A 27,437-nucleotide genomic window follows, 5' to 3' on the forward strand; every position below is an offset into this window, starting at 1 on the left:
GTAGACCCACAAATTAAATAGTGAAAATCGGAGTAAACAGCGGATAATTATGAAAAAATCGAAAAACGAACTTTTAGAAGACGATTTGTATCGTTGGTTTTTACAAAAACGGTATCTGGCCTTTTACTCTGTGAAAAAGCATTACAATTCAAACATATTGCAGATAAATGAACAGCAGAAAATGCAAGAAGATAAAACAGAAGAAAATCTAAGCGTGGAAAATGATGTAGGACCATCTCATGATGAAGCACTTCAGGCTCTGGAAACAGCTCTCAAATTGTTTGAAAAACAAACAGAGATTGATACTGTGAGTTTACTTCAGTTGAAACGAATTCGTGATATAGCAGCAATGAAGAGAAAAAGTAACTTACATCAAATGCCAGTTACCAAATATTTTAAACCAAATTAAACTTATTATAAAATTATTATTTTTTATTAATAATATTATTTATTAATAAATATTACTATTATTCAACTTATTTTAATTCACAAAACCCGCTTTACTTCATACATTCGATTATCCGAATCCCTAACGACAACAATCAGTCCGGTTAATCGAGTTTCCACTTATCTTTTTATAAAAGAATATCTTTAGATTTTATTAGAAGGTACTGGAACTCCAAGTACAAGCACAGAAAATGGAAGAATTTCCATGTGGATTTATTCACGAATTTGAGACAGTTTACCAATTTTATATATATATATATATATATATATATATATATATATATATATATATATATATATATATATATATATATATATATACATACAACGAAACAATTAAAAATGTGTTTAAGAATAAATCTTAGTCAATGCAATGCAACAGAATGCACGATTACACTGAAAAATGCAGTGGTCATAATAGCATTAGATAAGTTGTTTGACATCCAGCGGTCATTTTAGTGTTCTCGATTTTCCTATCTGCAACTACAAACTATACTAGAAAAGTGAGGTTATGTCTTTGCCTTTCAACGCGTAAAAAGTTGATTAACTTCCACGTCAAGAGCGCGATCATTGTGTGCGTTCATGAGTCAAGACTAGTCTTTATATCATGTGTCCGTTCTCACTGTTCCTCAACAATTTGAATTTTCTTTGACATCTATGAACGTCATGCTCGCGTTCGTTCTGTGTACTGTTTTTAACACACTATCTCAAATGGTATAAATTATAATTCAGCACATTCCAACTTAAATGAATATGTGGCTAAGAACTCACAAATCTTATGAAACAACCATTATATTCCTCTCGTATGGGTGAGCATTAGTTACCACAACAAATTACTACTCATTAAGATCATCTAATTCAGTTGATATGTAGATATTGATGATTCACTAACTTTGTTTTACTATTAACCCTTCTGTTACAAACATGGCATTTCAGTGTTTTCTTTACAAAATGTGGGATAGCTGTAGCTGCCAAAGATCTTTGTCTTCTATTTCACTCTCCTAAATGTAGTGCTTTGTAGTGTTTCACACACATTCAGAGAATGTGGATACAGTTTTCATCCTCTGCTCAACAGAATCTGCATTATCAGCTAAGTCTATCGTCCATTGAGACGATAGTGCCTATGATTTTTCTATTGTTCTATAGCTTATACCGCAGAAGGGTTTGTCTGCCCCTGCTTTAGCGAATATGTCAGCTATTTCATTTCCCTCCATGCCCCATGCTGCGTGCTCCAGAATCTATTATAGGGTAACTTTATATTTCTTGTCTAGCTTGTTTAATTTATCTAGGCATTCCCAAACTGGTTTCAAAGTGTTTGGCTCCTGGCTTGTGCACTCCTATTACAGTTCTGTCTGCTGCTTTAAAGCAGTTAGTGTACCATTTGAGCACTTCTGTTAATTTCTCGAATTGTGTTTTGATCCCACTTACTTCTACAGCGTTAGTATTAGGGTACATTTTTTCTGAAAGCTAAACTTTTATTGGTTGAGTTTTGTATAATTCAGACAGTGGTACAGCTATATATTTGATTCCTGGCAAAGCCTTGTAAATGCAATTCTTCCAGGCTTTATATCAAATGACCAATTGATAAGTTTTAGACTTTAAAAAGAATGTCACAAATTTAAAAGCTTCCTTATTTGAGGCATCATCTCTCAATTTTGAGTGTAAGGCCATTGTAAGTACCTTCTAATACTGAGAAATAGGAATCAATGCTGTTGTGACTAGATAAGTCTTCAGGTTATTAAAAATATATCTGTTTTTTGTTTTATATATGTATCAAATTTTAAGAAAACTAAACATATAATTCATAGGTGAAAAAAATGATTGCACTTTTTTATTTCAGCATGAAATGACATCATGAAACATCAAAAATAATTAGAGACTTATTGCATTTAATCCTACAGCATATACTAAATGTATTCTTGTGAATACATATTTGATTTGTTATACAAATTTATAATAAATCAATTCACACATACAATTCCAAAATTTTGATGCAACGTTATCATTGTATGTCAAGAAATTGTGAATAATCATTAATTTAAAAGTGAAAAACTTACTTTGGTCACATAATAGACAAGACAAGACAAGAGTATATTTTGTTTTTAACAATTTTTAACAATTACGTTTTCTGTCTTCTTTAATTTACATGAATCGTTTATTTTTACAATGCGATCCGTTAAAACATCATTGGTATTAACCGTTTCAATATTTATATGATTGTTATTTAAATAATAATCTTTTACTAAGCAAAAATTTTATACATGATTATAGCAAGTTGAAGATTCACGACCTTCAATTGGGGCACTATGTTGTTGTTTGGAGGTTGGAGGCTTCTATTTGATCTCCAATATAAATATAAAGACATCGAAAGTGAACATTTTAGAACTAAACCACATATCGCTATTTACATCAGTATGTTTTCATCATGTTGCCAAACGGTCAAAATAGTATGAGAATCTAGTGAACACTGATGTCATTGTAAAAGTTTGTCCCAATTTTTTTACGTACGCTTCACCGTTTTTTTCAACTCATTTTATGGTTATTGTGTATATTTTCAGACAAAATGTATGATAACATTAGTTACTCAGGTACAGCATTGTTTCTTAATACAGAGCTGAGATTCCTGAATAAATAGAAAATTCAAATAAACAGAATAAAATATATGATAACTATACTACATTACTTTTATTTCCATATTCCTTATTTCTATTTCCTTATTCCTTATTTCTATTACATAGAAAATAAGGATAATTATTGTAACTTACAGGTTAATGCCATCTAAAGCCATCCAATAGTTGACATTTGAACTTTAAATTTATATTCATCAGTTGAACTATTGTCTATGAGCGTGTTAAATAACGTCCTTGATATCCAGTACCAAAAAGTAATACATACTCTATAACTCTATATTAGACCACAACTTCAATTAGTTTATCTATGTTCAAGGATGCTCTTTAAATAGACATGAAAGTGGAACAAGTACTCACAATTGCATTTGGCAACGTTGCTCTTCTTTCCTGTGTGCGTCAGTTATTTGAAAGACAAAATGACGTTAGTATGTTGAGAGAATTTGTTGTCATAATTTGAGTTTCACTACGGAAACGAACGGTAAACCTATTTATTCCAAAAATAGAAAGTTGAAAACCTAATCATTCTAATTCTGAGTGTTATTAAACTACCATGGCTCCAGTTGATGTAGATGCTGCTCCTGTAAGTATTTCTTTGACATTATAATGTGCAGTGTGATTCACTATAAACAAATGTAGGGTGTTTCCTTGAAATCTTATCAGATAATAAACATGTCTTAAAATATTAATATTTTTGGAGCCTTTGGTATTGATGTCTATGTTGTATTATATATTACAATAAATTTGTTAGTTGTCAGTAAAAAGTGGGTGGAAGATTCTAGCTACAAATTTCCAAATATTAACGAGACCTTATTTTGTCCAATAAAAGTTTCTGGGTTACCCATTTACCTACATATATCGGGCATTTTTTGATATGCATTTCAATAAATTGATTACAGTTATGTTGTTTGTTAAAGACACCTTAAAAGTATTCGAATTTAATCTTTATTGAACTCAATATTCCATTTATTGTTCTTTAAATCTAGTTGTTTTAACTTTGCAGTTTGAATCCCACAACTTTATTATAATGAATTTTTTAATGATATTTTTAAATTGGGAGAAAGTTAGTTACCTAATATATTCTTTTTAAGGATTGACGATTATGATTAATAAAAAATAACAATAAAATTAGGTTTTACTTCCTTTTGTAATCATAAATAAAATATTTAAAGATTTCCTTGGCAAGGGAAGGTTCTGATTTTAATGTTGTCATGAGAAATTGTGCAATAAAATTTGTGAACATAAAGGCTCCACATTTCTCAATATAGATAATTGACTACTTAATAATAATAATACAAAGAATGGACCCTTGAATGAAGTTGAATTTTGATTTAATTTCAATTGCATGTTGAATTTTTATTTTGAACATAGTTTTGATTTTGATTTTGTACTGATAATTTAGTTATATTTCTTTTGTTAACATAGAAGTACATATTACAAACTAGTTAGTAAACATTATTGAAATATTGAAGTTTCAAGGACATACCTTTGTGAACTATTTTATTTGTTTATTATTAAAATTTAAATATTATAATTTGTTCTGTTTACTAATCTATTATTTATCTATGAACTCATTATTTATACTTTGTGGTGTGTGGTCATTAATATCTGCTTTATCTTTCTTGTAATTTTATTTATATAAATTGCATGATAAATTTATTCAATTGTTCTAATGAAAGCATTCATGTGATTGTAAATATGGAAGTTTAATTTATAAATTATCACATTCTTGATTGAGGTATCAGGAAAAGAATAGTATTATATTATCACTTAGTTTTTTCTTTTTTCATGAACAAAATAAAAACTCAATAAGTGTCAAAAGTGGAAAAGGTTTTTGATGAAACTATTTTTATATACTCACCTATTCAGTATATTTATAAGTGGAACCACCCATAAGTCTTACATATATTAAAGTTTGAAAATGTTTAGTGCCTTTTTTACAAAAAATGCGCTATCACTAGTGTTTTATCCATGTGTCTGCCTGTAGCAGCGATATCTCCTCACAAGAAACATGTAATGAGCTAGTTTTTTTTGCATTCACCTCCTGTATAGCTGCATATGTGACGAAAAGAAAGAAATTTTTGGATTATTTGCAAAAAATGATAACAAATGATATGAATTAACGCGAATCAACATTAATCGACGTCAATATTTTGAGAATTGTCAAGAAATAATGAGGACCAAATTATTAAATGAATGAAATCATTGAAAGTTTCTTGTTTTATTTTTCACAGAAACTTCCTTTTATGAAATAAGATTTTTGTTAATATTTACTAACAGTAAAATATGTGCTATATTCTCTCGCGCGGAGTGTGCGGCGACTTTTGTACTTGTTTAACAATTTGAATAGTTATTCTCACCAAACCTAAACAAACTATTGTGTACAATAATTTTTCACAGTATTATAAATATAGTACATATTAGTGCTTTGCTTTGCAGAAAAGCACTTTTTTCAACATTTATTAATTACATATTGTTTTAGGGTGGGGGACTTCCTTTCCAGATTTTTAATGAAACCTCGCTTTCTAGGTCAATATTCATAATATATATTAAATTTTTTCCAGATTGAAGCTCAAATAAGGAATTTAATGCTTTCTGGTCATGTTGGCTTTGACTCCCTACCTGACCAATTGGTTTCAAAGAGCGTCCAGAATGGTTTTATTTTCAATATTATGTGTATTGGTATGAAGTTTTTTTGAGTAAATAAATTGATCATTATTTATTTTGTATTTTGACTTTTTAGGAGAAACCGGTTTGGGCAAATCGACTTTGATGAATTCTCTTTTTAATACAAATTTTGAATCGTCTCCAAGCCCACACTCTCTACCTACTGTCAAACTGAAAGCTCACACATATGAACTACAAGAAAGTAATGTAAGACTCAAGGTAATGTGAACATTGGATTATTAAAATTAATGGTACATTTATATTTAAATAAATTCAATGTAAATTAGATCATGCAAAAATTGTTGCTGCTCATTGTTTATAATACATTAAAGTCCACTTGACATGGAGCAATAATTCACTCATCACTATCACTAACTAAAATAATTTATTTAAATTCTTTAATTACTTTGCTAAATCGTTCTGTTCACTACAACTATTTATTATAACCTAACTAACTGCGCTCCAGAAACTCCTTATATATGTCAAAAGTTTCAGAAAAATAAAGAAACAAAACAAATAATTAAATAGACCTTCCTAGAAATTATTCAAAAGAAACAATGTAAATAAACCGCTTTGCTATAAAAACAAAGCTCAAATGGATTACAGGTAATTCATCAAAGGCGGCACCTTCGCCGAATTTCAGAATTCCACTGTATCCAAGCAGGATCGGCTACAGGGCGGAGATGAATTAGTAACAATAATTAGATCTCACTATACTTTAATGTTTGGGTATGCATTTAAAGCAGAATATCCTTAAATCAACAACTGAGTTACACTATCTCGAGTAAACAATAAATATAAGTGGATGTATTTCATCCATTGCCATTTTCTAAGAGTATCTGGTCATGTTATATGAGGGATTTGTTTAAGAGCTACTTACCACAATTCTATCATAGATTCTGCTCGCTGGTTCGTTACTTATATTTATTTCAAAACATATACTGTTCAACCCTATCACAATTCACTGATTAAAATATAGTAGTTACTAGGTAAAAATTGCAATTGACATTTTAAGTGAATAGCCAATCACAATCTGCATATATGTCATGTTCATTGTCAAGCAACCTTAAGTAGATGTTCTTTTTAGACATAGTGTCTAAGCCAGCCGAGTGGAACAAGTAATTCTACGGGAATTGTTTCTCAAACTTTCAATCCGTTTTTCCGAAACTACTTTTTTTGAAGTAGTTGAAATGATATCTCAAGTTCTACCCGACCAAGTACTCTGAAATTTGGTGAAAATATTTTTTAATATATCTCTCTATCGCCTCTGCCTTGAATTAAAAAAAATCAACTTTCAGTATTTTTAAAAAATTCGAAAAGTCTTGAAAAAGGGGCAAGAAAATTGATAATTTTTTACAGACTAGGAATTTTTCAAATTTTTTTGTACTAAATCACTACAATCACAACCAGGTTGCACAGTTTTTTTTTGGAACTCGCACTTTATCGACCCGTAATTTATTGAAATTCTAATTTATTTATACATTTTTTTTATATTCTTGAAAAGTCAATCTTAAATATATAAAAAAATGGACAGTGAAAACGTTTTACATTTTCCTTTACATTGATTTCAAAAATACATAAAATTTAGGCTTCTAGACCAGAACACCCCTTTAAAAGAATTGAAGTATTCTTTCTATTTGACCCATACAAGACCGAATGTCCTAAAAATTGGGTTTTATAGCTTTATGCTTGATAATGTTTTTATTTTTAAACAAAATTTAATGCAAGCTCTTCTGTTGTAGTTAACTATAGTGGATACTGTTGGTTATGGGGATCAAATTAATAAAGAAAACAGTTTTAAAGCTATAGTAGATTATATAGATGCGCAGTTTGAAAATTATTTACAAGAAGAATTGAAAATAAAGAGGTCTCTTTCTACTTTCCATGATACCCGCATTCATGCATGTTTGTATTTCATCTGCCCCACAGGACATGGATTGAAATCGATTGATTTGGTTTGTATGAAGCAGCTAGATCAAAAAGTAAGTAATACAATAATAATTTCAGTATAATCCGCTATTTAACCAGTTCTGTTATTCAAAATTACATTTTATAACTCAACCTTTTTTCATTTGTCCATTAAGATTACATCAATTTTAATAGTTATTACTGCATATAAAAATTATTGTTTATTCTTGTATACACAGTAATGCAAATAAATATCATATATATATCAGCTCCATAAACATGAACGTTGCAAACTGCAAAGTACAGCACTAACATAAGTTATTAAAAAAACTAAATCAAGGCTACCTATCAGTAAAAAATGAAAGTACTTAGTTGCCAACATTATAAAAATAAAAGGCTGATAATGTAAATATTAGATCCACTTATAAGTGTCTAATAGACACCCATATTTTTCAATTTTAGTTAGGCTAGGATATTCGATTCTAGAAATTAATATGAGCAATCTTGTATATTTATTTACTTAACTATAAATCTTCACCATGCAACTGCAACTGATTACATTTTATTAATGTGAAATTAAAGATAACAGAAAATGTGAAATCACAAAACTGTTTGTTTTTATCGAGAATATAATTATGTACTTTTGATAAATACATGTGTGTGTGAGGAAGCTCTATAGTAATGGCAAACAATCCATAATGCTTCGACTTACCTTTATTTGAGATTTTTTGTAGCATTTTCAAACACCTAATTTTGCCAACTTTTTTTTACAAAAAATAAAGTATAGTTACAAATTAAGTAAAATTGTATCAATTGCTGGTAGAAGAGATAGCCAACGAGTTCCTGTGTGTCGTTTTATGCCTTATTACTATAATTTTATTAAAGTTGTAAAACAAAAACAAGGTCCTTGCGAAACAAGGTTATGTTCTGAGAGCGCACACACTCGCATGTCTGTCACTGAGTGATATTCTTGACTATTTCCTTCGAAAAATTTAAGCCAACCAAAAAGCTGTAATATTTTATGTTTACCTAGCAACGATCAAATTTCAGCGATAATACTGCACTAGTGCAAATTATCGATAATTTGCACTAGTGCCAAATTTTCGTCTAGGATGTAAACTCATTTTGAAATATTTTTTCACGAACAAAACTGTTGTCAATAAGTTACCGTAGATACCAATTCAATGCCAATATGATGATCGTCAACTACGGTATAATTTAAAGAATAACAAATTTTAAACACAGAATTAAGTTTATTTTAAATTAAATTTTTCTCAGGAAATAGTCTGCCAAAATGCCCTCTCGTGCATGTCAAATTGTCTCATAATTTCCTCTTGTGCGCATTCGTGCACTCGAGAAAATTAAATTATCGACAATTTGACATGCACTCGGGACATTAATATTGACTATTTCCTTCGAAAAATTTAAGCCAACCAAAAAGCTGTAATATTTTATGTTTACCTAGCAACGATCAAATTTCAGCGATAATACTGCACTAGTGCAAATTATCGATAATTTGCACTAGTGCCAAATTTTCGTCTAGGATTAATAAACATCATTTGGTTTTAATTTTATATTTTAAGAAAAGGAACAATTATTGAAAATGCAATTAGAATATACAACTTTACTGGAGGCCGACGATGGTGTTTCTATGCTGCTTCCACCACTTCTTATTATAATTTAAAGAATAACAAATTTTAAACACAGAATTAAGTTTATTTTAAATTAAATTTTTCTCAGGAAATAGTCTGCCAAAATGCCCTCTCGTGCATGTCAAATTGTCTCATAATTTCCTCTCGTGCGCATTCGCGCACTCGAGAAAATTAAATTATCGACAATTTGACATGCACTCGGGACATTAATATTGAATATTTCACATTGACAGATTCGTTGATAAACTCAGTTTGTTTGTTTGTTGTTGCGCTGCACTGAGCAGTGAGCGCCCTTTGCCTAATTAAAAGCAAATTTGTGTGAGCATCTAAGTTTATCACATAATAAGGGGTTTGCATTTTGATGTTGAAAACACTATTTTATGTTTGTTCAACAGTAAAAAGTACCATTTAGTGAAAAACAGTATAATACTGTTTAAAACAGAATAGTTGGAAACTCTATTTACATCATAACCTATGTCTAATACGACATTTCATTCGCATTGTTGGTAATCAGTATGATTATTTATTTGAGTTATGGATACAATGTTCTTTATTCATTTATTTATAGAGATAAATAGAAAATATGAATTTACACAAAAAATACAAAACTTGCTTAAAACAAAAGGGAATTGATAAAGATAAATGGAATGTTGTGAGCACTATTTAAAAAGCAACGTTAAAAAGATTAAGAAAAACTTACCAGCGAATATAAAGAATAATATCACAACAAATTTTAGTAATTTCATTTTTATTGTAAGACTTTTATAGTGTAGATAGATAGAGGAAGTTTAAACAACGAAATTTGAACTTTATTGAATTCTTCGAATGGATTGGGAGGTCGATAAAAAACTGAAATGTTAGAATAAATAAAACAGAAGTGTCTACTTTGTCACCATACGCGAACTAAGTAATATTTAAAATGTTTGAAGAAAAACGTAACAAGTCAAATGGCATGTTACACCCCCAACACTTGTCACAATAGAGATACTTTTTATAAATATTTTTTGGTAAAGTTCTTTTCTGATGTGGTTTCTTTTTAGGTAAATGTAATACCAATAATCGCAAAAGCTGACACAATTTCCAAAACTGAGTTGCAAAAATTCAAATCGAAAATAATCGCCGAGTTACAAAATAATGGTGTCTCCATCTATGAATTTCCAGTCGATGACGAATCTGTTTCAGATATTAACTCTACTATGAACTCACATATACCGTTTGCTGTAATTGGTAGTACTGATTTGATCAAAGTAGGAAATAAGATGGTTCGAGCACGACAGTATCCATGGGGTACTGTACAAGTTGAAGTAAGTTCTTTTATAGTTATTATGTTCACCCAAAAAGTTTTCAATACATAGTATATGTTACATTCCAATTCCTTCATATTTATTGGATTAAGTACTAAATTTATTTTATGAATATTGAAATTTTACATTTTCAATAAATTAGTTTTATATCTGTATTTTTTTATTCATCTAATTTCTTTAGCAGCTCTATTTCATTCGTATATTTCAACTATTTTTTTTCATCACTTATATTTTTCATTCTGTATTTGAATTGTGTAATTAGAGAGTTGCTTTTCTAACAGTATTTTTGGAAGCTTGAAGTATGTACTTTGTTAAATCGAATGTAGCTGCTCAAGGAAACTGTGTGTAATAATATTATACTCCCTATTGTAAAATTTGTTCTAGAATGAATCTCATTGTGATTTCGTAAAACTTCGGGAAATGCTGATCCGTACTAATATGGAAGATATGCGGGAAAAAACTCACTGCAGGCACTATGAATTGTACAGAAAAAAGCGTTTGGAACAAATGGGTCTTAGTGATGTAGATGAAGATAACAAACCTGTCAGTTTTCAACAAACTTTCGAAGCTAAAAGGTCTACACATTTACAAGAACTGCAGCAGAAAGAGGATGAAATGAGACAAATGTTTGTAGTAAGGGTCAAAGAAAAAGAGGCTGAATTGAAGGATGCCGAGAAAGATGTAAGTTTAGTTGTATACAATATAATATTTTATTCATATTATATATATATATATATATATATATATATATATATATATATATATATATATATATATATATATATATATATATATATATATATATATATATTAATGGCTTTGCTTAATATATAATTATGTTTATAAATTATTACTTATCATTCAACTAGTATTAATTGAACCACCTTTGATTTCGATAAAATAATAGGAGTTTTGTTGGTAATACGCTGTTAAATAACTATGTAGGTTTCTTTCTGTGATTCTATAAAATAATTGATTTCATTTTAGCTCCATGCTAAATTTGACAAACTTAAAAAAGATCATACTGAAGAAAAGAAAAAAATTGAAGATTCTCGCAAGAAATTAGAAGATGAAATTGTGGAATTCAACAGACGAAAATCTCAGTATCAACAAATGGGACAAAGTCATCACACACTCACGCTAGGCAAAAGTAAGAAAAAATAAGATAACAATGCTGTATGTTTTTGTACTTTTATACAGATTTTAGATGTAATATTTGGATCTGTTCTTGGAATATGTTTTCTCTATATCTATTAATAATTAGCACAAACATATATATTAAAATGAATGTTTATCATAAATAAAATTCCTAGAGCAGTTCTGCAAAGTTTTATTCAGCTTTTTGTGATCACATTTGCGAATGATGTAAGTTTAGAATCATCTTGTACTAAAAATTATTTTGTGAATTTATAAAAATAAATAAAACATATATTAATTAGAGTAATTTAAGATGCTTCCATTTAATTAAATATGAATAAGTATCTTTATACATCAAAAACTAACCAGAATGATCAGTTTAGATACAATGAAATTGTTCGTTTTGTCTAATAGAAAATAATACATGAAATTAAATGGAGACAATCTTTTTATTAACTTCAAATTGAATCCAATAAATCAGAGGGAATAGTTTAATGAGTCATCTGCTTCAACACGACTCTGCTGCACATGTAACAATCATTTGAATATATCCAGGTCAGATACATCAGTCACAGTTTTGTTATGGAAGAAAAGCATTTAATACTGTTTCATATTGAAATGCCTTGTATGTTATTAAAAAGTTATTCTATATCTATATACAAATCCACTGATTATTTACCTTGTCACTTGATGATGACATGTCATTACCTCCACAAATATTAGATTCTATAATTTCCTAATTTCAAAAATTTGTTTTCTTGATATAGTCTTCTTGTGATCATTCGTCTACCAAACCAAATATTCCTCATTGGTTATTAATATATTGTTGTAGCTAACCTAAGGAATATGTATAATATTCTCCATCGGAGATACAAGAATTCTTTATTCTTTAGTGCTTTATAACAATTAGTAAGTTAACTTCAGACCTTCATGGTGCAGTAGGATAGTGCTCTATTTGCCTATTTGTTATCTAGTCCAGATAACATCAAAAAATAAAAAATTGGTATATCACTTGTTAGAAGGCAAAGTATTCTGCTTATATTTTGTCACATTTAGCAGTAGTAATAGTTTCGACCATATGGTCATAGCATTAAAAGAATAAGAAGTGAATCTGTAGTTTGGAATTGTAGATACATTATCCGAATGCTATAACGAGACAGAAGATTAATTTTCTTATTGAATTTGGAATCTGAATTTTATTATAATCCAGAAAATCTAACATTCAAAATCCTTTCTTTTTCATAGTAATCATGTTTGTAAATAAAGATGGTTCCAAATACCCAATAATAGGGTATTTGGATTTTTCAAAAAGTATTTATTTTTTTATTTTATAAGTTCTTGATATGAAATAATGTCAGGAAGTAAAATATTTAATTGACATTTGAAAAAATATGAGAATAAAGCGGTTTATAAAATATTCACGTTAAAATTGAAAGCCTAATAAACTTAATTATTGTAAAGTATTAAATTAATTTGAATCTGAATTTTACTTACATTGAAATGATCCTGGCAACAAAAATAACTACATCACCAGGATCGACAAAACTACCAACACTTTCAAATCATTTTTCTTGTAGTATATTCGAATTTCTTGGCATCATAAAGAAAACTTTATCAATTGTTTTAGTTGAGGTATGTTTACGTCCTGGCACAAAACACAATTTATATACCATTCTTCAGATTAATCATAGTTTAATGATAATAATTTTAGAATAACCGAAAGAGTAACTGTCGTATTTACTTTGTATCGAATGTTTAGTGTTTATTTTATACCTATGACGTCACGTAATATGGCGGCTTTACTGAAATGCTTAAACTACCTACAAATTTTTTGAATTTTTTTTCTATAAATATTGATCAAAGAATTAAAAAGAATTATAATTAAAGTTGTATATAAGCTATCCAAAACCATTTTTTTCTCAAACGAAGCAAGTACCCAATTCTTTGGTAGTAATTTCGTGTGCTAGTAAATATTCACTATAAAAGTAAAAATAAATTATTAGTATACTTTTATATGATAAGTTATGGAATTTGATGAAAATCGATAAAAGCAACTTACATCATTTGACAAAACAGCGCACAAAAATATAATATTGAAAAATATTCGCCTCCCGCATTTTTGCAACGTACTTAACAAAACTTTTCAACTTAGTGTATGTGACATCTATTTTAAACATATTTTTCACAAATTTTTGTTGCAAATTTCAATAACAATAATTTTCATTTTATTTATATAACATTGTAATCAGTGGCGGATCTAGTATTCTTTTAGGGGGGTGCTGAATGAAAATTAAATGTAACATACAATTGAAGACGTAGTAATGAAATTAGGCCATTCTTGCTTATGAATATAATTTACGAGTTTCATACTTATTATATTTGTATAAATGTTACATTCTTGCAAAAAATTTCTTAGACTGTTTAAGGGTGGCTGCAACCCGAAAGCCCCCTGTAGATTCGCCACTGATTGTAATAAATGTTGTTTGCTTCATTTGTTTTATGATTTTCAAGGAACTTTATGTACTAAAACCAGATTTTCTAATTTTCTTATACAAACTGTGCTCATTTCTCCAACCATACAAATAATATGTTTTCTGGAGTATCCACCTCAATTGGACGACCAGAACGTTCACCATTACTACGACTATGTTTAAATTCAGTAAACCAATAACAAATGTTTCTTTTCGATTGAGTAGATTCCGGATAACACTTTTCAAGCGATTGCTGAGCTTTTACAATATTTTTTTTTCATTAAAAAGAAATGATAAATTAACACAAGAAATTGTTTTGAAAATAACAAAAGTAGCTCCTCTTAAATGGCTATCACTTCTTTCTAACTGATCGAAATGTCATTAAATTTCACACATATTCTTCTGATTTATTCGCTTCATTTTTTGTTCTTTATCAACATAGCTTCTTTAATTACTTTCTTTTTATAATATTCTCTCCAGATATTCAATTAATTATTTTAATCCATAGGAAGTCTACATTTATTTAATTGATTTCATGGTTATATGTCTTTGTGACACAATAATTACTTCACTATTAATTCTTAAAGACATAAAACAATTTTTTCCATAATTGTAATAATTTGTTAAATTGTTAAGAATAAATTTAGAGATAGGGTATTGGATAAGGACTTTTTAGGAAACTCTATCTAATCCATAGGCTACCTGTATTTTCTATCTTGCGCATTTTTATACCATAGTTTTACCACAATGTAATCAATAATAGCATGTTTATATTATAATATTTATTTACTTATGTCAGTTTTTCAAAATTAAATGATAAACAAGCTTGTTTTTTGGTTATTGCAGTATAAGTAAATTAATTTTGAGTTTACAAAATGGTAGTGGCATAATTTGCTTGTTCCAAATAAGGACACTTCTAGGAATCACATATATACTAGTAGATATCTTTCTACTAGTTTTAACTTTTAAAAATTAGTGCTGTCTTCAATATCAGATGGTGCAACTTTTTGTTTATTACATATAAATGTGAATCTTTTATTTTAAATCAATATTACATAATGAAAAATTTTTTGATATGAACATGGAGCACAAAATAGGATTTTTTTGCAATAGTATTAAAGGATTGAGGTCTTTACATTTTTTGCTACGGTATTAATACTGTCTCTTTATTTTCTAGGACTACATAATAAATTTTTATGAAGATGCCATTTATATGGAATAAATAGAAAAGTTACCATTGTTGTACCGTGTACGTCCATTATATTATCATTTAATGTATAATTTTAAATGTTTCATTATAACTTAAAAAATATATGTGTAAGTACCAAAGTAAATTAGTAAAGTAATTAAGATAATTCATAGCTACAAGTAATATTTATTAATAATGTGTTTGTATGTATTTAAAGTTATATCATTTTAAACCCCATTTCTGTTTTAACGTAATATATATTTCAATGATATTACATTTTTTTTATTAAACCGTAATTGATTTTTATTTTTCCTAAACTAAAAATTTAATATAACAGTATTTAGGCGAGCGGCGCACCCCCAAAAAACTGAGTTGACCGATCATTACAAAACGCAAAGAAAAAATCAAATTGGACTGGTTAATCATGTTATCAGGAACAAAACGCCTTAACAATACTTTGATAAAAATAAACAGTTTTTTATTGTAGGTATCAAATCATTTTCGACAAAATTTTTTCAGCTTCTACCACAGCTTTTTGAAATTTACAAAATGCAAATTATTTGCGAAAATATGTGCTTTTAGTTTGTATTTTTTTCTTCGTGAATTATATATTTAACTTTCGAAACTTTATATTTTTTATTTCAGTTCAACGTGCCTCGACAGCGCTGGTCATTGGCACACAAAAACAATTACTTGATACATAAGTTAAATAAAGGACTGTTACAAAATACCTCCGTTATTTTTCGTTTTTAGGGATGGGAAGTTACATAAAGAAAAATCTAGGTTATTCTAAAAATGAATGTGTAAAAAGATCATATTTTATAAACATGTATAGAATTGTTGTAAATACTTTTTTAATGAATTTTGTTTTTAATTTCCATTTCCCATTTCAATATACAACGTTCTTTTGGAATTTGAAATTTTGTAACACACAATGGGCACGAGATTTTGGAATTGTCTAGATGTATTCTTGTAAAAAATTTAACGCTTTACAAAAAAGCTTTCTAACAATTTTTTGATATATTCAATCCTTCAAAAGTTATCCAAGGTTAAATTGGATCCATATTAAATTTCGACATTCCTACTATTTGGATATAAAAAATGGTTATCTTGATAAATGCTTTGCCTTTTTTTCGTATAGATTTGAACAGCAGTTGAAAGATACCGTAGAAATCTCGCCCAGGGTACTGCTGGTGCTAAAACCGGCACTGTGTCTAAATTTAATCTTCAGTCTCGCATTCGTCACCTGAATTCATATGGACAGTTGAAAGTAAATAGAAAAATAATGTGAATATCTTTATTTTGTATAAATATAATACAAATATGCGGTAATATAACTAATCTTAGTGCCTAATTTGAACTTGAGATTGAAATTGGTATAAAACTCCTAACCTAATGATTATTTTATACTTATACACTAGAATTAATAATTGTAGGCAAAATATTCTACCTATATTTAGTATTAGCATAAATTAAGAATTCCTTAGATAAACCGACGTTGTTGTGAACTTTCTCAATCTATTCATAATTCTTTGATTTTACAGATATCTCTAATAACTTTTTTTTCAGTTTATTGAAGTGAAATTGGTGAATGTAAATTTTGAATTTCTACTATATTAGAAACTATTATAATGTTGGCAATAAAAACGTTTCCCTTTGGAAGATCTAATGAACCGACTAATAAGATGCGCTCTCATTTAAAAGGAGCTGTTTTTTCTAGTTACTAGAAATAGTTAGATCATTATAATTTGTTTTTAAGCTATCGGTACGGATTAGACACAAATTAAGAGGGTATTCTGGCTTAGAAATTTGAAACAAATCGATTTTTTTGCATATTTTCAAATCTTAGACCTTTAAGAATATGTCCTTAATCAGATTTTTAATAACTCACATTATTTCTAGAGATGCGATACTGGAATACTTTCTCTAAACTACTTTTTTTGTGGTTGATATAATATCTCAAGTTTTACACGAGCAATTTCTTTCTAGTTTGTTGTAAATCTTTTTTATATATATCTCTATGGCGTCTGCCTTGGATTTAAAAAAATATCAATTTGGAGTATTTTTAAAAAATTCGCAGTGCCAAAAAATGGACAAAAAAATTAAATTCCATGTCGAGGGCATTTTTTTTGTGGCCCCCACTTTAACTGCCTGTATATAAATGAATTTTTTTAATTTCTCAAAAATTCAATAAATATATAAAAAAATTGATAAATTTTTTTCATTGTTTTTCACGTTAGTTTCAAAAATAACGAAAATTTAGTCTTCTAGACCAGAAAACCCCCTTAAGTGCTTCTGCTAAAATCTCCTATTAAATTATTTTTGGAAAAATTATACATAATTTTTTCATAATATGAATAAGATAACGACCAATAGTTTTAGAGGCAGTAAAAGAGTTAGAATATGATCATATTTGTTTTAAAAGTTAAGATATGCAATGCCGAAAATGAAGATGATCTTCAAAGATTATTAAACATCTTTAATTTCACAGTGTCCATTGTATGCCAATTAGAACTAGAAGGTCAAATAATATGAATAATTAAATTCAAATTTTTTGGAATTGACATAACCTGTTATGGAGATGTAGACGACGAGGTAAGAGGATAAGTAGCTAGAGCAAATGAGGTAGCGGGATGTCTTCAGAGCGTAGTATGGCGGAAGAAACATCTAAGACAAAAAACAAGGCACGAATTTATAAAGCGACAATCGGACATGTACTAACGTATACACCATAAAGATCAGAAACACCAGAAATGAAACAACTCTTGAAGACAACAGAAATGAAAATTCTCATCCGGATCTTGGGAAAAACACTGTTAGAGCGAGACAGAAATGAAAACATCAGACGATTATGTGACGTAAATAACATTAACGAATTGGTTTCACAGCGTAAAGCGTAGAGATAGATACGTTATTAATGTTGGTACACAACTCTGCAAAGGAGATCTCAAAACACTTCAACTAAACAACAAACTCTAATCAAATATTTGCATTATGGGTGTTAGAGACATCTGTGGACTTCATGTGTGGATTAACTTCCCATAAACGACGTTTATCTAAGGTTTCTTCAGTTCATGGTATTAGTAATATTGACAAGTGTCAATCACAGGTGCGCTATGAATATAGTGGTGAATATTACACAATATTAGATTGAAAAATTAAATATTGTTTAATGGATTGTAAAGGCAAAGGATAACTCTACTAATTACAAGATTTATTCAATCGTTTTATTGTGTTATTTGGTACAATCAATTTCTAAGTCAGATGATGTCATTGATATAAGGGTTCCTTTTTATCACTTATCATGACGCTTAATTAATGTAGAGTGGAATTGGACATTTTTATAGAATTATGAAATATTACTTTTGAAATTAATGAAAGAAACGAAGCTCGGTCTACAAAAACATTAATGAGATGATGCTGTTCAAACTGCAAAAAACACACAGTATAATTATATTCGTTTGTACAGTAACACAATAAAAATTAATCATAATCAATCATATAACTTGATAATTACGAAATTTTTTAAACATTTGATAAACGTAATTACGTTGTATGAGAATGAAAGCTAAATCAATATATAAAATTCAAATATATTTCGGTTAGAGGTTAGATTTATCTGAAGAAAAGTACGCTTTAAAAGCTTTCATGGATCAAATTTAATCATATTGCAATTTGAAATATATTAGATTTTATTATCCTTGATACCCCCATATCTATAAAATTATTAAAAACTTACACGTTAAGAAATAACAAAAAAACTCAAAATTCTTTCAACTCAAATTGAATTTAATTCTTCAAATAAATAATATTAAACATTATGTGAAAATATTATGGTATTATTTGATTAGTTTTAGATTTAAGAACTTGTAGAGCACCAAATAGATATGTTTCAATTCGAGTTACATACAATAGATACAATACTTTTAAATAATCATTGTTCAATACATTTTTAAACAGTGGTAGTACACAGTTGTAGATTCTATGATTATTGAATTGAATTTAATCACTATATGAAAAGATGGATTCAAAAAATTTTAATATTCAAAGATGATTTCTGTATAATATAAAAGTTAACAAAAGCAGTGTGTATGAATAACTAAGAAGTTAATTTAACCTTAAAATATGCAGCATCAATACTCAATATTAACAATAACAATAATAGTATTCCTAAAAGTTCTAAAAATTCGCAGCTAGGAAAGATCTTTATTATAATTATAAAGCGATTTAGTGCTTTACCTAATAACAAATTATTATATGAAATTGGCACATTTCGAAATCCAAAGAAGTTAATCAGAACAATCAAAAAAGCATCAGCTCCTCATTAAATAATAATACCAACATTGAAGAGGAATGATTTAGATGATAGTAAAGAGAAACTAAAAGATGATAAAATCAATTGAGGATGTATAAAAATATAACCTACAAACTATGCTATTGTAGGAAGCTAAATTTATTTCTGGGACCTTAGACCTGGGACATAAGAGTTTGATGGGTAGACAAAATTTGATTTGTCTATTTGGTTCGAGTGTTGTTTTAGTAATTATTGTTACAAAATTTGGATTATTTTAATAGATGGCGTTACATTAGAATAAAAATTTCATCGGAAAAATTAAAAAAGTTATTCTTCAGAAAACCTTTTTATTTTTCATACCTATGCTTGAGATGTTGAAATTGCTTGGTAATGGAAAAATTGAGCTTTAGAATTGTTTTATAATTGAAGAAACGACACTGTTTGCCTTTACGTTTACATTCAATTAAACAAAAAAATAAGCTATAGGTTACTTAAATATTCATCAAATTACTAAGTAATTATTACTGGCATAATTAAAGTGTAATATCTATAAAATTACATTATTGCTTATTGCAAAATTTTGTAGTATCAATTATGATGATGTAAGTTCAGTCAAACTAAGTTTTTTAGTATAAACATAGTATATAACTATCAGATAAATGGCAAGTGTTCCCGTTTTTGCAAACTATTTAAACGGTACGACAATGTTACGTATGAAATAATATGAACAAGAGATTTTGGTGCTTGTTTACCTCGAAATGAAACAAGTAATAATATTGATCTTTTTTAATACAACATTGTGGTACCCGTTGAAGGGTAACAACAAAAAATTACAACAAAAACAAACGATAAGCCTACATGGGTAGTAAAAACGTGTTTCTAGTTTTCTCTTCACAATCACATTCTTAAATATAATTATCAAAGGAATGAAGCCAAAGTATTACTTGTGATTTCCAATAATCTGTTAATAATCATTTAAAAAGATATACAATCAGTACAGAACAGTAATGGGCATAATAGTTGATCATTTGCTTGGATATCCTGTACGACAAAATAATCACTGTTTCAATAAGTCAAGATATTAAAAAGTCGTTTTTGTGCTAGTTTTCTAGTTCGAGGAGTCACATTAATATCAAAATCTTATGACATACAAACTCTACGGACATATCATTCATACATTTCAATCATAACCATCAATGCCCAACCTACAAACTTGGCCTTTTTGAAATTACCACAACAAACTGAACTTTACCTCAATTAACAAGATGAAAAGAATCACGTTTTTAACATTTTTTTAATTGAAAATGTGAACGTTAATATGGTTTTTAATAGCAATTATTAACGAGTAATAGATTCTCTGGGTGGGGGACTCCTGTATTTGGCTCTGATATGTAAGTATTTGGAAGCATTGGTAGGCCTATCTGGAGATTCTCTGGAGACTACTTTTACTTGACATGGATCGTGACGTAGGAGGAAATGGTCAAGAGTATCCCATCCCCCTCCAACTCTTACCATCATGTGGCGACCTTTCAATAACTGTAACAAAATAATATAATTCCACTATAAAAGATACATCATATCTTAGCAAAAATAGCATGGAACATTTGCCTAGGTTAATAGTACTGCAATATAAAGAGCATATTCTTATATAAAAAGTTTGGCTCCTTTGTTCAGCACTTAAGCCATTTATTAATCAACACAATTATTATATGAGTACCGACTCACGCTAGAAATCTATAGGTTTGAAGTTGTTGGAGCGTGCCTACAGTAAAAGCTTAAATATGCTAGAACTACATCTCAGTATAAAAATAGATTGTGTTGAGTATCGCGCGGTGATTAAATACTAGCGATCAAAAGAGTTAATCCCTACATAAATTCAGTTTTGGAGTATACTTCAGGGGAATGGTAAGATAAAGCAGTTTTTTACATTTTTTTTTCTGTATGTATAATAGGTAGGGAGTGTTCTGTACCAATTTGAGGTCAATCCGAGCGAAACTAACGGAGTTACCGCGTATCAAATGATGGGCCTCGATACTCGAATTTTAAACCTGTAGACAGCTGTGCGATACCCCTATTTAAATTTTGTTTTAAGTCCTTTTGTTTAATTGAAAGCAAGGACGCATTTTTGCAACGGTATCTTGGAGGTTTCACGCAAAATAACAACGAGAGTCTTAATCATATGATTGGGAAAATCTCTTCAAGATTAATTAACGCTACTACAATCGTTGAAATGGCAGCAAATGTGGCATGCATTTTCAATGATGTATCCTTAGTTTTGTTATTTTTTTTGCAGGAAATATGGATCTCTTCAGTGATGAACTACGAATGATATGAGTGAACGAATAAGCTGCATTTACAACTAAATAGGATAGAATTCAACGTAGATAAGAGATGCGTTAGACATGCTGAGTGAGAGTGTTCCACTGACAACGCTATGTAAATATAATTAATGATTTTTATTGTCGGAAATGTTCACATATAACACATAAGGAGATCAGGAAGAGTTTTTTTACCATATTTTATTCAAATAACAAATTAAAAGAATTGTTTTGGCTTAAATCGCATTTTTACTTCCAAATGCTAAATAAACTAATAAAAAATACTCACTTATTACATGGGGTAACATATCACATTTGAAACAGATATCGATCTTTTTGTTTAGATGATGCAGTGACGAGTTGTTCACCTCAAAACTTTTGGTTAGGAGATTCGCTGTCACAGACTCCATACTTCAGAAGTATGTAGATAAAATATTAGATTCAGAACCTTACCTTGCCCTTAGGAAAATATGTGAAATATTAGATTGTGAAAATGTGAGTTGACTATGGAGAACATTGCAGGTGAAGCAACCATAACCGCTACCACACACTAACACTAACATGAGTTTGTGTTGCTAAATTCGGAACAACATGCGCAGTCGACTTTTAAAGTAGTGTAGATAAAAACATACAAAGTAAGGAGTGGGAACATCGAAATTTATAAACACCGCAAAAATTACATTACATTAATTCACTTCCAAAAATGAGGGGATAAAACAGCCCAGAGTTATTTGCTCACATCAATATAAAGGTCTGCCATTAAAACTGACGCAATAGCCCACGCAGGTCTCGATTGAGCATCAGTTATATTCTCCAGATTTGGTCCATAGCATTGCTTGCCATTTTCAAAACTTGAACTTGCGTGATTAACGAATTTCTTTGGATAAGTATTTTGTGCGGAAAATCAGTTAGTTACAGCGGTTGTACAATGCTAGAATATCGATGTGTTAACTTTATTGGAGAGTGTATTGAAAAATTGGAAATATTGTCAGGTAAGGTGTCAACCATAGTATATTTGAATATTTTCATCACATCCAATTACATTATATACATATATATATATATATATATATATATATATATATATATATATATATATATATATATATATATATTAGTGTCAATGGATAAATTGAGAAGAAAGATCGAAGGAACGGGAAATCAGTGTTTTCAAACGCGTTTTGTTCCAATAAAACTCATACTGAAAATCAAAACGGTATTTCTTGCACTTCTTTCGATAATGTAAAAATTCATTGCGGCACCTATTTACGTTACCCTTAAAATGACTACCAGATGCTACGGATAAAGCTGGTGTTACCATATTAAAAAGCATGGAATTAAGCGTGGTGTGAAATTTTTGCAGTTTAATCCTACTTGTTGGATAACATGAATATGATTAAATGTATCAATTTTGTAGCATGTAGATTATATTAAGTAATCTTATTTTATTATTTTTCCTTTTGAAGCAAAGCGTTAAAACCTATTAAAAAAATTGGTGTTCAATATATTAGACATATTAAATCAAAGTTATTGTATTTTATTATAGTGTGCTTTGTATGAGTGAACTGGAACAATTTTTATTTTTTTGATAGTTAGGCTCAACTATTGCAGAATGTAAGAAAAGCTCGTGATTTTTGTGAGGTATTATGGCAAGAGTATTTAGAGCCAACTAATGTTTACCTTATATGTTTTTATTCCATTGGCAAACTTTAAAAATCAAAATAAATTTTAATCAAAACAAAGGTTTCTGGAAAAAGGTAATTGGAAGTATACGAGATCTGACAATTAAGTAATGCTGAAAAAATTATTTATCATAATATTATTTGGTGACAACGTGATGCCTATTGCGTTTGTTTTATGGCGTTTTTGTTCCAAGGTGATAGCTCCGAAGAATATGGTGGATGTGGTAACACTGGAATCTTTCTGAAAGCTAAGAATTGTGTGTATTATCGTGACACAAAACCCAATTTTAAGTAATGACCTTGCCCACTCTGTTGACTCTGTTGACAGCTGGAAAAAATATGTATCGATACAACACATTATACGGGAGAAGAAGTTTCGTTGTTTCACAGTTACCATAAACTCGACAAAACCATTACTTAATTTCTAGACCTCGTAATAAATGAAGTTTTAGTAAAAATTGTCATTATTTTATAGACCAATGGCTATGAAGAAAATTTGATTTAGTAACCTCGATGAAAAGTTTGTATTGTTTAATCTGACATAGTTGTAATTATCGAAGCACGATAATATGATTGTTGTTGAATATTAACTTACCCTAACAAATACATTTTTTCCGGCTATATTGTATTTTCCTTCTCCTACTTTCCTTATTTTTAATCTTTCACATCTTCCACTAGAACAATTGCAGTTTTTCTGCATCAGTCTAGCAGCTAATTGTACTTTTCTATCTAATTCGTTCGTTGGAGATGGACTCGGTGTATTAGCACCGTCACTTCCTCCTGAAGATGGCCTTGTTGGAGGAGTCACATCAAGGTCTGGATCCTCGCCACTACCTATTAATGAGAGAGAATTTCTTATTATTAGAATTAAAGCAGAAATATTATTTTCTAGAGAAAATACGACAATTATAATGTGATCTCTCTGACTTGTACGTAACCAGGAAGACAAACAGTATTAGATATGTTAAAGAAAGAAGAGGAAGCAAATCCATGTCAGAAAAACGAGAAATCTCAAATAAAAATCTTTGTCAACCATCCAAGAATTGCGGCTGATTGGAAAAATAAGCAAAATAGGTGTTTGGGTTACCTAAAATGTGTCCGTAGAGGAAAAAAGACCACTAATTTATCACATGCAACATATTACTTCAACGGCACCAGACAGAACTGTTTTTTGATAGCTTTAACACAGGTGATGAAAAATGGATGTCCTATGTGATAATCTAAAACGCAAAAAATAGTCGAAATCACCACAAAGTAGTGTGAGGTCGGTCCCAATAAGGTGCTTCTGAGTTTTTGGTGAAGTATATAAGTGTCGAATTGAATCAATTCTTAGTAGAAAAGTAACTGGCTATTTTAAACAGAAAAGATGTTATTCTGCAATACGACAATGTACAAGACGAACGTTAGATAAAAATTATCAATTGGGATGGGATCGTCCGATATCGCACTCTCGGATATTCAATAACCTATCGCTAGAGCTTTTTCTTAGTGACAAAAAAGCGACATGTACTTTTCAAACACTTTTCTACTTATGATTTCTAGACATTAATTTCTGTCAAGAGATTTTTTTTATTATCTATCTTTAGTCATTTATATTTCTTATATTACACTGACCGACAAGATTTTCGTAACACAGGCGAGACCTTTGTTTTTAAAATGGAAACACCCGTCCAATAACAGAAAAAATAATTATTAAGCTCTAACACGTACCACTTTTCAATAGCTTAATTATCCCTGTTTACATTAGCAGGTAGGTAATTTTATAAAGGAGTGGTCAATATCCTGAACTTTATTATTCAGAGTAATAAACATAAAAATAATATTAAAAATTAGCATTCTGTTGAGTTTCATAGTAAGTGGTTCATAGTGCAAAAAGTGATTATAAAGACGAAAATGTCGAGTCAAACGCGCCAGGCCATTTTCCGAAAAGGTGAAAAAAGCCCATTTCAAATATTTTGGTACTTTAATTGGAAATCAAGACAAGCAGTGGATGAATAGGAAGAAAAAAAGCATGCCTTTTGCAATTCCAATGGTATGACGGGAACCTACTAGCCATTTTGACGACTGTTTTTTTTGTCTGACAAAGACTGAAGGTTATTCTAAGAAAGGAAAGTACAAGATCGAGTATCGAAATTTGCCGTCTACTATTCGACTTGTTCCCCATAACGAAGATTTACCAGTACCGATTGCGCCTATAGATTCGCAAAATATTGTTTTAGAAGATGCTTTGTAAATGCTAAGGATAAAGAGTGTGTTGGATTCAAATACCTTAGAAGTCTTTCCTCAGTTGAGTGATTAAATTAAATCAAATTAAAGGAAGGTATTTTTATTAGACCACAAATGAGAAAATTGCTGGACGATGACAATTTTGCAAAAAAGCTCACAAGACAGCAGCTTAGAGCGTGGAAGGTATTTGTTAGTGAAATGAGGGGATTTTTGGGCAACGATATGGATCCAAACTACCAACAGTTAGTTGATGAGCTTCTAGACGCCTACAAATCCATTCCCTCGCTCGAGTGTCATTGGAAATTCATTTCCTCCATTCCCATCTGACATTTTTTCCCGAAAATTTGAGAGCTGTCAGTGATGAACAGGGTGAAAGGTTCCACCAAAATATTTGAACAATGGAAATTCAGTATCAAGGACGATGGGTTTGGCCATGATGGGTGATTACTGTTGGTTTTTATAAAGAAAGTGCAACCGCTCATAAAAGAAAAAAGTAGAGCTAATTGATATTTAAAGTCATTTTTTTTGTTTTTAATTGATGTGAGGCATGTTTATTAGATGTGAACTATAATTATTGTCAATATATACGATTTAAAAAACGTGAAATTATTTTTTTTTTAAATATTAAATATTTTACCAATGAATATGGTTCTATGAATGTAACATAAAAACCTTACATGTTACATTTTGTTTTTTTCATATTTTTGTATTTATATAGGAGCATTTTATCACAATATGCTATTCATTCTTGTGTTACTATAAAAATTTTTTTGTCGACCAGTGTTATTATTCATTCAAAGGATTCGTTAATTAGATAGAATAGTCTTTCTTTTTGTATTCTAAATATAATAATAAATTATTTTTTAATACCTCGTGACCACTCTTCATCCTCAGTATTATCACTTGGAACGCCGTCACTTGCTCCACTGGTATTATTAGTTACAGATATAGAGGTCAGATCAACTGATTGGTCCACTAAGACGACATGATGAGAATTCCATCTATCTAAAACAGACGATATTGCTCCAGCTGAATAACTTTGCTTCATCTTGGAATAATTTGGAGTTGTTTCCTAAAAAATATCCCTATATAGTTATTCCTCTGATCATCTTGAGATTTTAACAGATACTTTTTGAAAGTTACGACGTAATAGAAATATTTGAATGTATGATCTGACACGATTTACTATACATAGGTAACGCAATATATTTTGAGATAGATGAAAATTACTCGTCTTTTTAGAGTAATCTTTAGTTAGTAATCTTTTGGAATGATCTCAAAAAATTTTCAATTGCTCGATCTACCTCATTCTCCGTCATGAAACGTCGACTTGGCAATTATTTCTTTAGGTTGAAGTGTAACCAACAATCATACATAGTTAAATCAGGCGAATAGGGTGGGTGTTTAATGACTGTCACATTATTTACACGTAAAGCTTGGTTGCACATGTTCTCTTAACAAATTCACATTTCGAAGACAAATATGTACCACTATTTACTCTATGATAATAGTGCT

General features: G+C 29.4%; 2 protein-coding genes across 4 annotated transcripts in view; one reads left to right on the top strand and one right to left on the bottom strand.

Moving 5' to 3' along the window:
• Positions 1–3,432: 3,432 nt before the first annotated feature.
• LOC130901942 (septin-2) lies at positions 3,433–15,673 on the top strand. Of its 2 annotated transcripts, XM_057813654.1 has the most exons (8): positions 3,433–3,657; positions 5,639–5,756; positions 5,818–5,960; positions 7,484–7,723; positions 10,342–10,605; positions 10,990–11,286; positions 11,593–11,755; positions 15,391–15,673. In XM_057813654.1, exons 1-8 carry the CDS (start codon positions 3,628–3,630, stop codon positions 15,411–15,413), a joined length of 1,278 nt encoding a protein of 425 aa, XP_057669637.1. In that variant the 5' UTR covers positions 3,433–3,627; the 3' UTR covers positions 15,414–15,673. The 2 variants fall into 2 exon arrangements, with proteins under 2 accessions (XP_057669637.1, XP_057669639.1); XM_057813656.1 differs by having other exon boundaries at positions 11,593–15,673.
• Positions 15,674–16,688: 1,015 nt separating this feature from the next.
• Positions 16,689–27,437, bottom strand: part of LOC130901943 (growth arrest-specific protein 2-like) — a 69,006-nt gene continuing 58,257 nt past the window's right edge. For both annotated transcript variants that reach the window (XM_057813658.1, XM_057813657.1), the window contains exons 6-8: positions 26,793–26,994; positions 24,292–24,530; positions 16,689–21,232 (exon numbers count right to left, since the gene is read on the bottom strand). In XM_057813658.1, coding sequence (XP_057669641.1) covers positions 21,035–21,232; positions 24,292–24,530; positions 26,793–26,994 — 639 coding nt within the window. In that variant the 3' untranslated portion in view covers positions 16,689–21,034. The remainder of the gene's footprint in view (positions 21,233–24,291; positions 24,531–26,792; positions 26,995–27,437) is intronic.

The sequence above is a fragment of the Diorhabda carinulata genome, chromosome X (genome assembly GCF_026250575.1).
Source record: "Diorhabda carinulata isolate Delta chromosome X, icDioCari1.1, whole genome shotgun sequence".
Lineage (NCBI taxonomy): Eukaryota > Metazoa > Arthropoda > Insecta > Coleoptera > Chrysomelidae > Diorhabda > Diorhabda carinulata.

Excerpts from the sequence above, each read along its gene's own strand:
- LOC130901942 (XM_057813654.1), top strand. The coding sequence starts at position 3,628 with ATGGCTCCAGTTGATGTAGATGCTGCTCCT. Across the intron at positions 3,658-5,638 it reads TTGATGTAGATGCTGCTCCT|ATTGAAGCTCAAATAAGGAA; the intron begins GTAAGTATTTCT and ends AATTTTTTCCAG. Across the intron at positions 7,724-10,341 it reads TGAAGCAGCTAGATCAAAAA|GTAAATGTAATACCAATAAT; the intron begins GTAAGTAATACA and ends GTTTCTTTTTAG.